Source organism: Neurospora tetraspora, assembly GCF_033439725.1.
Source record: "Neurospora tetraspora strain CBS 560.94 chromosome Unknown B0H65scaffold_8, whole genome shotgun sequence".
NCBI classification, from domain to species: Eukaryota; Fungi; Ascomycota; class Sordariomycetes; order Sordariales; family Sordariaceae; genus Neurospora; species Neurospora tetraspora.
The window spans coordinates 2375658-2391850 of record NW_026944390.1 but is presented as its reverse complement, the minus strand read 5'-3'; the positions used below and the strand labels follow the sequence as shown (position 1 = coordinate 2391850).

Genomic DNA, 16193 nt, shown 5'->3' with positions numbered 1-16193 from the left:
CCGAGGGAACGATGGCAGTCGTACCCATGTGCGCGCCATTGATCCGAAAGATTCCTCTCAGCTTTATCTCAACAACTTCCTCCGCAACCATGATAAGTTCGGCCGTTTTGCGCTTTGGTGAAGGAGCCCATTTGGACAACTTCGCAGAGACTAGTTAGATCCCTCTTGGCCCTCCATCTTGGCAATCCACTTGGGCATTTGCGAGTACTTCTCCTCGAATGTTTTCTGGAGCCTCTCGCAGGCCTGCCACATGGGGCTCTTCTTGGCCCAGTACGTGTAGCAGTTGTTGAAAATCTGGTTCATGTCGGCGAGGAACTCGTTCTCGTCGGTGTACTCGTTGCGGTCCATCTTGGCTCTCATTGTCTGCAGGTCCATGGGCTTGGCCACTTTATCGAAGTAGTCGGGCACACCGTCGGATTCGGGGTTAACGGGATCGCGGAAGGGGCCAACAAGGCGGGTCCAGAAGCCTGTGAGCGAATGAGGGTCAGTAAATGGTCATGCTGCCAAAAAGGCGGGAAATGACATAGGAGAGACAATTACCTGGGCCGCTGAGCATCCTAGTCAGGAGGTCGTCGCAGAACGCCAGCTTCTTCGAGGTGGTAAGCTCAACCTCCCCATTAGCCACATTGTACTTCCTCTTGTAACCGGCCTTTGGACCAGTAGTGCTGGGCCGACCGGGTCCCTTGCGGCCGGTAGGCGTGGCCTTAGCACCGTTGGTACCAGCGTCAGAGTACCTGGCCTTCTTAGCAGGACGCACCTGCTCGCCATCACTATTGGCGACGGCATCGTGCCAGCCTTGATGGGCAGAGTTAACGACTTCCTGAGAGACAGGCGGGGTGGGGGTTGCTGCCGGGGCCGGAGTTGCATCCAGCGAGCTCATAGCGACTACCAGCTCACTCAGAACTCCTTGGGGCAGCGCCTTGGCGAACTCTGCACGATCTTCAGAGGCCCGCATGTATTCGGCAGCCCAGGAAAGCAAGAGCTTCCGGATGGAGGATCCCTCGGGGGTGTCGTTCCACACCTGGACTAGAAGAGCGGTGGCGGGGATCGAGTTTGTGAGCCGGCGGTATTCGATCATAGCATCGATCGTGGCATCGCAGAGGCCGTCGATGCCCAAGCTGTGTCCAAGCTTCCAAACGCCGATAAGAACCTCGTATTCGGGAGGCGTGTCAGGGTAAACCTGGCCTGTGAAGAGATAGTGCTGGGTGTAACCGAAGACATCGACCGAGGTATCGCGGAGCTCGACTACGTCCTCGACCGACTCGTTGTTTGCCGCCTTTTCTCTAAAATAGCGCCTGTAGTAGGAGGACTTGGCACAGAGAAAGTCCTTTTGGATACCGAAAGGCATGCCCTCGGGGCCGACCATGATGATAACGAAAAGAGCGTGTGATTGACTGGAGCCAAGATAAGTGTTAGTGTCCGCTTTGCGTTGTGTCTGCTTCAACTCGACTTACAGCCATGAGAATGGAGGCTCGTCAACGGATTCGACTGGCGAACGGGATGCTTCTTGTTTCACAGCTTCGGCGATGCTAGCTGCCTTGTTGTCGGTTTCAGTAGTGGCCTTATCATTGTGGCCATCGTGTGTCTCGTTGATTTTCGCGTCGTTGTCGACGCCGTTCACATCGTCGGATGTATCATTGAGGGCGCCATTCATTCCTGAGATATTCTCTGGACATAGAAGTTAGCATTCGGAACTGAATAACCAAAAACAGCCTTTTGGAATTGACCAAAAATGAGACAAAGACCTAACATCGCGTCCGGTGCAAGGCGACGCAGTGAGCTTGAAGGTGGGAAAAGACTTACCAAGAACAGATCTGGCAAGATCTTGACAGGCAGTAGGTGAGGCACTCATGTCTGTCGAATTCCCCTGAAGAGAGGGAGTTGTAGGTCTTGATTTAACTCGGGGACAGGAAGTGTCCGCAAGTCGGACGGTGAAAGATTGAGACCAGGCCTAAGCAAGGGCGAGGTCCCTCTCAAATGATAGAAGGGTAGGGTGCGTGGATTGGGTTTGAATGAGCCCGGGGCATCTGCGTGGTGATGCTTGGTGTCCCGAGTTCGTGTTGTAATGATGGTGATGAATTTGGTTGATGGAAGAAGGGGAAAGGGTTGAACGGAGTTTAAAAAGTCGAAAATCGAAATTCGGAGCATCAACTCAAGTGAATGTAAGAGCGCGGACCTGAGCTTGAACCTTGAGCTCCCGCAGAAGTGAAGGCTCAAAGTGTTGTAGGCCACATTGGCCAATCGTGTCTCCTGTTTTGGCCCCACCCAGAGTATGGTCAGTGCTTTCCGTGCTCCCTTCCCTCATGATCTTGTGGTGCACAGACCACAATGTCCTGCCAACCGCTTCCAATTGGGCGACCCCTTCGAACCTCGACCGATTCCGTCACTTCACCCGCCGGCTGTATCGCCCATTCACCCCAACTTCACCTGGGCTTCTTCACCTCTTTTTCTTCCACTTTCATTCCGTTTGTTTGCTGCTCAGGTTCAAGTGGCTAATACACGAATGACCATCTTCTCATTATTTCCTCTTCACTTTCATCCTTCAATCCTGCAAATTACTCGGGCATGCTGGCCAAACAAGCCCACGCTTGTGCAATGACGCAGCACAGGCAACAGTGTCCCGCCCCGCAGTGCTCCTTTCTCCGGTTCTCCCACCGACACTCCCTCCAACAACACCGGCTCCCAATCTATTCCGCCGCTCTTCTTTCGGCATCTCAGGGCCTCTTCATCATAAACTAGTAAACATCAGTTGTTTTGAGCATTCAGGCTGACTTGTCAATATCGCAGAACACTCGTCGCTTTGTGAGGTGACAGGCACCCCTCAATCGGGGGACTTCGTCTCTCAACCTCAAGACAACCACTGATGGATGTCTGTTCCACCATGATCTCAAACACTGCATTTGGCTCGAGATAGCAGTAACGCATTTCAACATTATTTCGGTCCGCATGTCATTATTCACACTTTCCCCCTTTCTCGTTTCGCCGAGTGATGCGTCATCGACCATCTACGCCATCACCGCGCGAACTGCATCAGGACTTGGCACGCTCAACACACCATTCCGTGAACTTCACCGCGACCGATTATCTATTTCATTCGCTATATCTTTCGACCCTCCTCGAAAGCTGTTACATCGGCAGTAACCCGCGCAAAATGTCGGCCACGATGCTGCACGTCGACCTCACCCGCATAGCCGTTCAGACTTCGACATCACCACTTCCGCTGGACATCTGACGATCCAAACGCTGTGGTTGAAAAGCCAATCTCCGGGACGACCATTCAACAACAAGATCAAGGGCGTGTGGCTCAGTTGGTAGAGCGTTCGCTTAGCATGTTTCCGAGCATGCGAAAGGTCCTGGGTTCGATTCCCAGCTCGTCCACTTCTCGATCATCTTCATCTCCACTTTCCGGGCGTGTGGCTCAGTTGGTAGAGCGTTCGCTTAGCATACTCATCTGTATGCGAAAGGTCCTGGGTTCGATTCCCAGCTCGTCCAAAATCGGCGATGAGATGATTTGAGGTTATCTTTTTGATCATGTTTGGATCGCCTGATTTTTTGCTCTTCTCGGTGCGCGGTGATCTTCTTACTCCCGGAGTGACAGTTTGTTATTTTCCCATGGTTTGTGAGGAAGAATGGTCCGAATCCTTTTTTGAGAATTTGCTTTAACACACTATCAGTTCGCCTGTTTTCGAATCGGCATTTGTAAGACATGAACTTTTTCATGTTCCTTGACACAACGAACGTTGGGCTAGTGTCTAGGGTTCTGGAAAATGTCAACGAGCCGGTTCAAATAAGTTTGACATTCGCAAGTATAGCCGCTCGAAGTCGGGACCTCAAATCTTTTCAAGCATGTCGCTCTGTCCTCGATCTATGGGCTCACTCACCCTCTCCTTTCACAGGTGAAACATACAGTGTTAATTGCAGACGAGCTAAAAGAACATGCGCGAGGTACACATTGTCACAAAACCATACCGGAACTTGATGGACAACATATCCTACTTCTCCATCCGTATTGCTACTTCCTCAATCGCTAACCCAAAGCTTCAACAGGTTCAGGTGACTTCCTAACCAGCCATTCCGATACACCCAGCAGGCAAGAAGACATTTGCTCCGTATCCAAACCTCCACAACGCTCAGATGATCCCCAAGTTGGCAATCACCCACTTAGCTACTATCACAGTTGGTAGCCCTGTTGCTCAAGCACTGATTAAGACAGGTACCTCCAACCAAGGTATCGCGCGTCTGGCCCGACACCAACACCTCCCCCTTCGAATTTGTCGCGACACACGCATCCATAACCTTGTTCGCGGCGTACCGCAGCGCCGGGGAGCGCGCGTTGTCGATAACTTTGCCCCAGCTGATGCAGCACGTGACGCCGGCGACGTTGTAGCAGGTCGACCGCGGGCTTTCGGGAATCTGGGTGTCGGGCAGGTTGTCGATCAGCGTCCTGCAGACGGAGGTGAAGGATTGGTGGATGTTGCTGCATTGGGGAAGGGCGCTGCCGCAGCGCTTGTGAAGCGGCTTGCTGGACGGGACATCGGCATCGACTGATCGCTTGGTGAAGGCTGGGTCTTCGCCGTACCTGGTTATGTAGGGGGAGGTTAGTGAAGTTCATCTCGTAGAGGTGGATGGGTAGGATGATTCAAGGCTTGACGGCGGTGAGACAACGGGGCGGCAGACGGGAGACGACTTACCAGGTGAGAGTACCGTTGGCAAATTCAGTTTGCTGGATGACAATGAGGCCTTCCTCGGGAGCTGGAGCGGAGAGCGGCGAAGCCGAGACAATGGCAGCCAGGAAGGCGCCGAAGGTGAGATACTTCTTGGAGAGCATGTTGATGGTGGTTCGTGAACAAGTGTTCTGCTCTTTTGTTAGCTTCCACTTCCAGTTTCACGAGCTACGACTCCCATTGAAAGGGCTTGGTTGATCGTACCGATTCGAGAAGGTTGGGGAAATAAAGCAAAAGACGAGGGATGGTCTTGGTGATTATTCTTGTTCCTGTTGCTGCTGCTGCTGACATATTCTGGTGACAAAGTCAGGACATCGCCGGCCTTTATACCCAACTCTCCAACCTCGTTCACGATCTTCATGCTCTCGACTCGGGTCGTTAGCTTCAAGCTGCAGGCATACTCGGACCTGGCAACATCCGCATCATCAGTTCCCTACTCACCCTGCCTCGCTTGACAGTTCTCAGCTCCGCTTCCAGACTTCCGTGCAGTGCCCATCCAATAAATATATTTGTGCTGTGTCACTGTCCATGGTGTCTCCATCGCCAACTGCAGTACGCTAGTTGCCAATGGCAGAATCTTTCCATGAATGAAGAGCTCTAGCTCTCAATTTAAGGTAGACAAGCTTTGACAAGCTTTTCGAGGCTGTGATTGAGTTGCATCGAAGCATCGAAGCATCTGCCGTACTATCCGGATCCCACGCAAAAGAGCTTTTTGGGGGCCAAAATTCTTCTTGATGTCAACTTCGACGATATTTTACAACTATACGCAAGGGCTTTCATTCAGAAGATACGTTACTCTTACAGGCTTTTAGCGCCAACCACCCGCTGTAGGATAGCAATAGCGTCAAGCAGCGAGTGCACTGAGATCCCAAAAGGCAGGTAGGATTGTAAGAGAGCTCTCGACCACTTAGAATAATGAACTATGTAATAAGGCTGTAAGGCTAAATGCCAAGAATCCATGTATGAGCGAACGGCAATGGTAATTAGTGGACGGCTGTGCAAATGACCGAAATTTCTGGGACCAGACCGCACCCGAGAGTCTGAAAGACGATGCTTCAGTTATGACCAGAGTGAAAAGATAGATTGTGGCATACTTGAGAAAAGGGAGAAACTGCGTGCCAGGCCACTCTGAAGATTGAAACTCTGGACGGGGTGCACCTTCCTCCTGCGACAACTGGACCTGCCCTGGGTATAGGCGGAGAACTGAATGAAGAAGTCATCATTGGCAACGGAACAGACAGGCTCCTTTTCAAGTCGTTGTTTCAATCAAATTCATTGTATGAACAAAAAGAGACATAGGGTTTGCCAACGTCAAATCTTACAATGCCACTTCTTTCTTGCAGCCTCCGCATCACCGCCGCCGGCTACTTTGCTCCGGAATAATAAAAGAAGAACAAGAAGGACAAGCAAAACGGAAGCAAAAAGATGCAAAGAAAAAAGGGAAGCGAAAAAAACATACAACACCAGGGATTCGCTGGTCGTCACCGACCCAACTACTAGTCTGGCCCTCACGAGCTTATCTATGGGAGAGCGGACGGGATCCCGAGTTTTCCAGTGGGTATGGTCGTATGTGCTTGAGTCAGGCAAAAAAGTAGATTATATGGAAATTTGCATTGGTGGAAACACCCACCATCGAAATTGACCGAAAAAAAAAAGAAGTAGTAACATAAGAATGAATGAGCATACAAATGAAGACGACACGAATGACGACCGTGGCTTTATGAATATTTCGTGAAGGATAATAAATCCATGGAAATACTATTCGTATCAACGTGAAACGCCAGTTCATACTCACGTAAAGGAGAAAGTACCGATACATAGATCCAAACCCTCACTTGAAACTGTACTTCCGGTAGGCATCTGTAAGTTTCCGCGTTTCTTCTAAGACTTTCCCCGGTGCAGCATTTGAGTGACAAGGTTAGTGATCGTAGACAGGATTGGTTCGATGAGGCTGCTCGGCGGCTTTGCCGTAGAAATACCGGCGCAACCAAGGATATTCATTCCAGATAAGGCGAGCTGCAGAATCGGCGGGGAAATCTGCCTCTTCTCCATGCAACTAAGGTTGTAGGGTGGGATTGACGACTTCTCCGAGAGGATATGTAGTGTCGATATTGTATACCGAACAGAATGGACCTGATATCGCAGTCAATCCCGATGAGACAGGGCCTTGAAAGCCACCCGACTGAGGAAGGCCCTCACCAACAAGTAATCTCCCAAAGTATGGTAGGGGCTCCCAAGTTCAGAAAGATCTGATCATTCCGAGGTGGAGTAGCAGGGGAGACTGTGAGCGCCAATATCACAATGTGTTTAAACCCGCCTCACTTGTGTACTAGACAGTATGCCATAGTACGTATCGCTCCCCTCACTCGAAGCTAGTATGCTTCAAGGGTTGTAGCTTTTAGGTAACTGGCATGTTTGAACCCGGAGATTGTGCCATACATGAGGATAACTGCATGATCCGGTACATATTTGCAACGTCAATGCAGTTGAATACAACGACGAACTGTCCTCTGGCCATATTGCCAAGGTATGGATGAGGCCAGCCAGGCCAGAAACATTTCCCCGACGTTGCAAAGTGACAAGCGCGCTTGCGTTTAGACGGCAGATCACAGCCGTTATCCGAGCAGGCGCTAGTGGCAATAGCTGCCAACTAGGTACTAGCGGAGAGGGTCTAGTACATGAACAGGGCCGACTGCCACTCGGGCCGAAGTTCCATGCTACGGACGCTTCTCTCCTTGACGAGAACCATGGTTCTAGACTTCCCCACACGCTTCACTGAAAGCAAGGGTTTAGTATAGGGTATGCCAATCTGACAATTAACAGTCTGATTCGTGCTCAGGGGGTGCCAGGTTCGAATCGCGTTGAGGGCGCGAGTTTTTCGACCGAAACTCCCACTCAAATGGACATGCCTATCCACGTAAAGAAACCCCAATAGGGTCCCCGAGGGGTTGTCATTGCCAGCTTCCAGCACAAATGTTGTTTAGCTGGGGGGGTGTGTCAGATTATAGGTTGGCTGATTGAGCCACTACTCCGACAAGTTCGGAGCTCCAGTTTTGCCAGTTTGGTGTAGTGGTGCCAATCTGACACGTGCGAGGCAAACTCGGCGATACAACCATGTGGGTTGCAGAGGACGGACGGACAAGGACAAGGAACCGAGGAGGAGCGGGTTGACCCGCCGAAGAAAGAGCCGCTAACCGAGTGGTCCTCAGTGTGCGCGGATAATCCTAAACGGGCGCGAGCTACGCCTCGCCTATAACCGATGGCGGGGAAGGGGTGGGAGGAAACGTGTTGTGTAGAGGAGCTTTGACATTGGTGTTTCTCCTGTCCCTGGTTTTATCCTCCTCAGTGTGTCATGACATATCAACCGCGCTTTGACTCCCAGTTTCTGGACGCAGCTCGACGAATTTGGTTGTTTCGTGATAATAGAATAAAATGATTAGCAATGGTTGGTGATTGAAGACCTTGGCACGGAAAGCCGAGACACCCAGCTTGCTATAGTTGATATAGCCTTGTCCCGGACCGTGGACGTACAATATCACGGCAATAAAGAACCACTGATATAGATTGAGTCTCAACAGCTATCCCATCGTGTTTGGAGTTTGAGCAGACAGCTGTGCCTTGACGTCACTGCCGATAAGAAAAGGGGGGAAGCAGGGTGAAAGGAAGCATCTAAAAGAGGAACGATAGGGGGAAACAAGGGGTGCAAACAAGATAATCTAAGGGTCGGCCACTTGTGCCTTGTCTGGCCGTTCACACTGGTAAGATTTACCCGTACCCCCGGACGATCAGGGACGTAATGGACAGCAGATAGCCTCTTGGAAGCTGTCTGGGTACCTCTAGATCGGGGCACGTTATCGTAGGAACAATCCCTCTATGTCTGTGCCAGGACGCGGCGTCACCCGTCCAGAGCCCATTCGTTGATCGGATGATGGCCCGATCGAAGACAGGATTTTGGGAGGATCGGATGTGACATTGCGTCTGCACCCGATGATAGCGATAAGCCACGATAACGCTGTAAGACAAGGTCTTTTCGTTTTCCCACCCGTCTCACAGAAGCCCTTTTGTAGAGGTTGAGGTATAGTCGAAAGATAACCTGTCCACGTTGGCACAGAGCCACTCGCTGCCCAACTGATCAACTGTCTGGTGCCCAGCTTTGAAGACTTGCGCGGTGGAGGCCAGAAGGGAACATGGCATCTCCTTCTATCCTCCTAGTTTGCGACCCAGGAATCGATCGATAGCAAAGTAGTATCATGGGTGGTGTGCAGGACATTCCGGGCAGGCCTGATTCGGCACTGGAGGCGCATTGATGATACTCTCCCTAAGCGAGCAAGGTGTTTGTTGCGTAGAGTGAATCAGGGAAACATAGCCGAAGAGTAAGCGAGGCCCCCAACTCAGGCACCCGTGGATCGCTTGATTGTTCGTATGGTTTGAGGTGTCTGTTGGTCGTTCAGTGCCGTTCCTGAAAGTGGCGTTTCCCCATAGTAAATGCAAGCCTCTTCATATCGATCCCTTTTCCGGGGCTTTTAACCAAGATGAATTGGCGGCATGTTGGTGACGGCGGATGAGGGTGGCTGATCACCCTCTCTATATGGAAACGTCGAGACCAGTCGATAGCCCAGGGTCCACGGGCGCCGCAAGACCACACCGGGGAAGCAGGAACAACACGTCCGGCGACTCAGGAAGCACGAGATATAATTGACTGTATTATCTTGCTGACAACGTTATATTGAGGTTATCTTTGGTCGTTCAGCAATTTGGGCGCGAGTTCCAGTGACGCGTGGCTGATCCGGTAACTGTTGGATTTTGTGTTAGCAAGGGAGGAATGTTATTGTAGAGAGCTTCAGATCCCGGACTACCTCTTACGTCTTTCCGCCTTGTTGTGGTATTGGAAGAGGCACTGACCGAACTGCTGGAGACTTGGAATGGAAGCCAAGCAACGCAAAGACAACGTGAAAGGGTTGCAACCGTGACACCCAAGCAAAGAGGCAACAGAGGAACTTCCTTGGGAGAGATACCTTCCTGTCTAGTAGACGCTCCGTCGGTTGATATCGAACTGAACTGGAAACTGTGATGGGGTGGAAAGACGGGTGCGCATCCGTGGTCCAACGTCCGTTCGCTCCAGTCCAGTGCAGTCCAGTCCGCTGTTGAGATTCGCCTCACTGCCCCTTAATTCATTTTGCGGCGCAGACTGCTCCTTCCATGGTGGTGCTTTGACAGCATTTTGGCCCCAAGGGCAAGAGGCGTCGTGTGTAAAAACAGAAGGGGGAGATGTGGTTGATTGTGGGGTTACACCTTCCCCAGTCTAGAATTTGCGCTAAACTCAGATACCCCGTGGGGCGTGGGGGTTGGTCTCTTGTCTCCGCAGTGGGGCATCGCTGTCACAACTCACAACAGGCAGGAGCGGGAACAATCTCATCATCGATGGACTCAATCTCAGACTCACTGTATCGTAACAATCATCCCGAAATAACTTTTAATTTCTCTGAATATTACGGGCTACCATGGTTGAGCATCGAGAGCGTTGATTACTTCTCTGTTGAGCAAGTAAATGTTCACATGCCCTGGTTGACCTTTGTCAAACCCCGTGGACGCCCGATACGGGACGGGTCTTTCTGTAACTCTGAAACAGGAATCTTTCAAACCTTCTCTCCCCTCGTCACTTCGTGATCGACCTCATCTGGCCCGGATGCTCTGTGGACCCTGGGGAGATCGATTGCATCACCGGCGTCACTGCCACTGCATGCATCGTATCATTTCAGTCCATTCCTTGGCAGACACTCGTCGATTCCATTCGTTACATTCGCCCGATTACTCTTCAGAACTCGTTACCCAACCATTTACCCAACCATTTACCCAAACAGCACTTTTCAGGCTGCCTCAGTTACAGTCCAAAACACCAACCGACGAGTTGCGGTGAGCCCACACAGAGAGGATCGTATGTCCCATTTTCGAGATCTGCTGATGCGATGCGATGCGGCGCATGCCGAGAGCTAGTCTAATACAGAGAGGGGATGATGCACAAACATGGCATAAGATTGGCCTTCAAACCCCTGACTGTTTCGAACGTCGAATGCCCTCCTTTACACTTTTCCTTGTAAATGTTCCTTTTCGAGCTGTTTCTCCTCAAACTCCAGAGGATAATCACCCAACATCAACCTCCTGTCTCCAATATGATATCACCAAGACAGCTGCTCAACGCTGGCCAACCAAGGTAACCAACGAATTCTCTTCGACTGCCCTCAATTTACGCTTTGCGCAGCGGCGCTGTCCAGGTCCCATCTCATTGCTTATCACCCATTCTACCCCAGGCTGTGCCCCGGACTTTCTCTCACCCCGCAATCTCAAGAGCCAAGACCAGATAAACACTCGGATTAGACACCCCCCGATCGCTGATCAAATAAGGGGTAGGCATTCAGGGCAGTTTCAGTGGATGAGTGGCTAAGAAAAGAGAACAATCCAGCCCAGCCACACAAGAGAAACGGAATGTCAACGAAAGCTGACATGATACACAATTACACATCATCCATTGTTACTTGTTACAAACCTATGAGTAACACACAATGGCCTCCGGTTTGCTCCGGTCCTTTTTGCACAGCCGTCTAGGAGATGTTGTCACTGCGAGATAAGGCCAGTGAGGTTGAGAAGATTCACTCCGCAATCGGCCTGGGTGCCTGTTTCAAAAATGAGGACACCATCTCCCAGCAAGTGTTGAAGGCAGAGATGGTGGTGTCCCCATTCGGGACCCCCGTATTACTACTCGGCATTGTCACCATTTTCCATCTTGGAGGTTGTCATGCCAAGGGGGCCCCAAGGACAACCAAGGACTACGAACCACAAACGGGAACCACAGCTTTACGTACTGCCGCGAAAGCTGCGCCTCGCCCTCCCATGCGCTGGGCCACATCTCACAGATCCCCACGGGGATAACCGATCAAAGCAGGGCACGAATTTCCTTGGTTTTCGGTCTGCCGGGGTCATTGGCATCGTTTCCGGCCTCGTCGTCGTCAGCTCCAAGAGGCGCGGAGGTTCGGTGCGCAGTGCTTGCGTTTGGTGTGTGATTTCAGAAATAAACCTTCTCTTAAAATCCTACTTACTAAGTTAAGTTAGTCCCTTCAGTTCTTTTTTTCTTCCACAGTTTCACTGTAACGGCATTACCTTAAGTAAAAAAAATAATTTGGGGTAACCCAGAAGACTTCGCTTGAAAGTTGCAACGTAATGCCTCGCTAACTAACCCGCTCAAACAGCAAGACTAAGCGAAAGCCAAGCTCACATTACGCAGTGCTCACCTAATTCGCTAAACCGAAACTGTCAAAGTGTCGGAGGGGCAAACCGCCTTACCTTAGCTCAGTTTCTTGTGTACCTACTCCTACTCGGAGTCAGTCATTGAAGAGCCTAGCGTACATTCCATCGAAGAAGCCATCGATTGCGCAGTATCCATGTATTAGCAAACCTCACCCTCCTCTCGGGTACACTTTCCCACCCTGGGCTATATACCTGTTTGGCACCCGCGCCCAGGCCATCCCGAGGACTTGCCAAGATTGAACTATCGATAAAAAACCCGCGCGCAGCTGAAGACGCCGCCGGTCGGGTCACCCGGGCTACTCGGGTCACTCGGGTCTCCGTCCTTACATACTTGGGTCGGTCACTCGTATCATATACGTAGATGAACGTATGGGGTGTATCGGGTCGGAACCATCCTCCGGCTGATCACTCACTCACTCACTCACTGATCGCACACACACACACACACACCCACGCACTCGAGATGGATGAGCCAGCCAGCGGCTACCGAAACACAACTAATACCTGATGTTCTGTCTGTCTGATGATGCCCGTTAACGACAACCTAAAACGGATCGGAAAATCAAGAAAAAGAAAGAAGTGATGTGCCGCCAACGTTATCTGACTCCCTCTCTATACTGTACAGACCTGCCAGAGTTACTGCACCACACCAGCCTTCCAAGCCAAAAGGTCAAATCTGGGTACGGCATACTCACAAGACTGTACTTAGCGTGGGGGGGAGGCATCAGTCATTGGTCCCATGGCCTCCATGGTTCCTCATTCATGCCGGGCTGTTGGGTGTCAGATGAGTCTTTGAATGCCACTAGTGGTGTGCGGGATGGTGTGTGGTGTTGATCAGCTAAAAAGCTAAAAAAGTTGGGGTAGAAAGTACGGGGTAAAGTAAAAAAAGAGTAACGTTTCGGATGGGGAGGAGGGGATGGGGAGGGGAAGGGAAAAGCTGAATTCGTTGCTGCCCGCCAGCCCGCCCCGACTTTTTCGTAACCCCGGACTGGAGTGGGTGTGTCTGTGTCACACGGTTGATGGAATTGAGACACAGTTCGGGAGACACACTCGCGCACACAGACTGATTTTCAATGGCATGATAGTTTACCTTGCACCAATATAGAATAGGAGGAAAGATTACTGTGATGATAATCATCAATCGGTAGTGATATGATACACACCGCTTCGAAGGCGAAAGGGGCATTTATCAAAACAAGATCAAACATCACCCATGTGAGCAAGTGGAAAAAGGACTGTTGTTCGAGTAAACGCGGGTGCAATACCCTAAAGTAAGCTAGTGTATTGCTTGTTTGCTTTGATCACCCTGTTGTTTACCAGACGCACTAAAGATTACACTCCGACCACGTTCATGTCCCCAAATCTTGAACCGTTTTGATGACAAAATGAAGAAGAGAGTCTCTCTCGTTTTGAATTCCTGCCTGCCTGTCTGCCATGACCAGAGGAGAGATGGGAGATGGTATGATGAAGCCAAATCTATTCGGTCGCAAGAAAAACACGCCAATCAATATGATGAAACACAGATGTAGAAAGGAAATATTTCCTGATTCCAAAAGCAGATGTATGCCTCCCCAATTCTATAATGTTCCCAGTAGTCCATAACCAATTAAAAAAAAGATTTCGCTGTGCCGACTGTCCGGTTTCCAATGCCATTCGCCCGCTAGCAAGAGCCCAACCAAATGATCAAAGGCTCTCTATGCAAGCCATACTCCACCGCCAGCTCCTAGCCAAGAACCAGTGGCAACCCAAAATATGATGAGAGGAATCGACCCATTGAACGCCAAACTTTGTATCCTTCTATATCGTCCCGCTAGTTCCCGCTAGTTGTTGTCATTCGTCGTTATCGAACAAGTTCCAGAAGCCAAGGTTGTTCGCTGATGTTGCTTTATAACCTGTCCATCATCTCCGCTCCAGAGAGGCTGGTAGAAGAAGAGCTCCTGATAAACCCATCGGCTGGCCCAAGCAAATCCTGGACGGCAACTTTCGGCACAGGAAGTTTCCTTTGAGTGCCATCAGGTCGGCTGATGATGTCGGTCAAGGACATGCCACTGCTCCTGGACGCAGCGGGAGGAGTCTGAGTAAGCGAGAACTGCCCATCAAGAGCGGGCTCGAGAGGAGCCAGCGCTGGCGTCGTGTGCTGCTGGCCCAGGGAGAGATTCCTGAAAGGGGGTAGCTCAAGGCCAGGATGAGGGCGCAGACGAGGCGAGTGAGCAGGAGTAGCGAGTGGTGTGTGATCGGGAGTGGGCGATAGCGAATCGTGAGAGAATGTTGGGGAAGAAGGTGCTGTCGAGTTGGGCGAGTTGGGTCTCGACCTCTTGGCATGCCTGTAGGACTGGCCATAGTGGTCGTCGTGATCCTCGTGGGAGTGCGACCTGGACATGTGATAAGCCTGGAGCCCAGGGAGCTGATTCCTGGAAGCCGCAGCGGCATGCAGAGTGTTTCCGTAGAACTGGAATCGTGGCTGAAATTGATGATGACCGGCGCCGTCCCGCTCAACTTGTCCGGCGGCCCTCGCGAGGAGCGAGATATCAGGGCCACTTTGGCTGCCGGCGGAGCTACGGGAATGGCTATAGGGGTTGAGACCCGAGGGAGCAAAGTTGTAAGGGCTGTAAGAGTGGTGAGGGGGTGACACGTTGGGAGAGGACATGGAGGAAGGGGGAGCAGAGCGGATAGCCTTGGGGCCGGGAGGAGGCATCATGTCGGGCTGCAACCCGTGACTGTGAACAAGGGGATGCTGCTGCTGCTGCTGGCCCTTGTTTCCCCTCCGCGAGTTAGGATTGCTGTGTATCCTCGAGTGCCGAGTCAGCTCGTCCGAACGCGAGAACTTCTTGCTACACCCCGGGAACTGGCACGCGTGCGGCTTCTCTCCTGTGTGTGTGCGAATGTGTCTTGTCTGATGCTCCAGGCGGTGGAAAGCCTTGTCGCACAGGGGGCACTTGTAAGGCCGTGGGAGCTCGTTGGCGGGCTCAGTGGGTTGGGCACCAGGCAGGGGCCCGTTGGGGCGCAACAAACCGACTGTCGCCATGTCTGCTTCGGGCTGTGGTTGTTGTGGTTGTGCGGCTTGTTGTCTTGGGGAGCCGCTGTGATCTCTCTTCTCTGCCGTTGATTCCGATGGATTCAGAAGATTGGAAAAATCTACTGCTGACTGTACGCGTTGCATGTGATCCGCCTCCTCTTGGGACCTAGTTGTCCCAATTAACGTCCTGGAGATGTGGTGTTTTGTGATTTTCCGATTGAGCTATTGCGCTCGCTTGCGTGCAGCTGCAGGAGTAGAGGTGAGGGAAAAGTTCGCCAAAGGTTCTTGACAGAAATCCCTCTTTTTCCTCCTCGCTCGTTTTCGCTAGGTTGTTGTTTGCTGCGCCGAAGACTCCGAAATCCGGAAGTAAAATTTTTGACGATGGTGTTGTCAAGGGATCGCAGATCGGTGTGTTGTTGTGGAGATCGGAGCAGGTGCTTTGTTGGTTCGTATGTCGTGTTGTGTTGTCTTCCTTGATGAGGTCAAGTGCTGTCTGTGGTGCAGGCGCGGGTTGGATGCGATGTGGGTGATTGTTGGGGAACGTTGAGTGGTATGGGGAAGTAGTGACGAAAAACGGCGGGAAGAGATTATTTGGGGGAGCCGCACTGGTTTAAATGGGGGATGGGCGGTCTGACAGCCGGACTGGGGCAACAGGCGGGCATGTGTGGACAGTGGGACAGGGCAGTGGGACGGCCAGTGGACAGGACAGGCCAGTGAGGGTGTGGAGTGGGCGGGTGGGCGTAGCAACGACTCAGCGAGGCAGGAACGGGCACCTTGAGGACGGGCACAGATTCGCTTCGCGGGCAGAAACAGGCCAGAGGACTGGCGACTGGGCTGGAGGGATGCCAGGGGGAAGAAGGGGAACCTGGAAGGTGTAGGTGCCACAGTGGAGGGGGATCTGAGCTGTTGTAATCGTACCCGTACGGGGTAATATTTCAGAGACACGAAAGATTGTAAATACGTAACTGACAACCCTCTCCACCAACACTGCTCGCTGCTAGCCGCTTCGGGTAATGCACAACCCAACGCGAACCTCATACACTCCCAGATATTAAACATAAGTTCAGCACATCTAGATCACGCTTCTTCGACATGTGTTCCTACGTCGAGTCTGCTTGGAGAATGCAATGGAGAAGGCTTATACATATGCA

The 16193-nt window shown here is 51.6% G+C and overlaps 3 protein-coding genes and 2 non-coding genes across 5 annotated transcripts; 2 read left to right on the top strand and 3 right to left on the bottom strand.

The window, feature by feature from the left end:
- Positions 1-150: 150 nt before the first annotated feature.
- Positions 151-1852, bottom strand: B0H65DRAFT_446307 (Bromodomain-containing protein; the record flags this gene model as incomplete). Its single annotated transcript, XM_062825791.1, has 4 exons — positions 151-467; positions 541-1394; positions 1455-1668; positions 1804-1852. The coding sequence occupies 4 exons, from the start codon at positions 1850-1852 to the stop codon at positions 151-153; spliced, it is 1434 nt and encodes a 477-aa protein (XP_062677901.1).
- Positions 1853-3293: 1441 nt separating this feature from the next.
- On the top strand, positions 3294-3378 carry B0H65DRAFT_t437. Its single transcript has one exon. It is a non-coding gene; the product is annotated as a tRNA-Ala (tRNA).
- Positions 3379-3407: 29 nt separating this feature from the next.
- On the top strand, positions 3408-3492 carry B0H65DRAFT_t438. The gene has a single exon. It is a non-coding gene; the product is annotated as a tRNA-Ala (tRNA).
- A 669-nt stretch (positions 3493-4161) lies between these two features.
- Positions 4162-4828, bottom strand: B0H65DRAFT_434461 (uncharacterized protein; the record flags this gene model as incomplete). Its single annotated transcript, XM_062825130.1, has 2 exons — positions 4162-4579; positions 4692-4828. 2 exons carry the CDS (start codon positions 4826-4828, stop codon positions 4162-4164), a joined length of 555 nt encoding a protein of 184 aa, XP_062677900.1.
- Positions 4829-13795: 8967 nt separating this feature from the next.
- On the bottom strand, positions 13796-15421 carry B0H65DRAFT_323437 (DNA-binding protein cre-1). Its single transcript, XM_062823441.1, has one exon. It carries the CDS (start codon positions 15184-15186, stop codon positions 13912-13914), a length of 1275 nt encoding a protein of 424 aa, XP_062677899.1. The 5' UTR covers positions 15187-15421; the 3' UTR covers positions 13796-13911.
- Between the last annotated feature and the right edge of the window lie 772 nt (positions 15422-16193).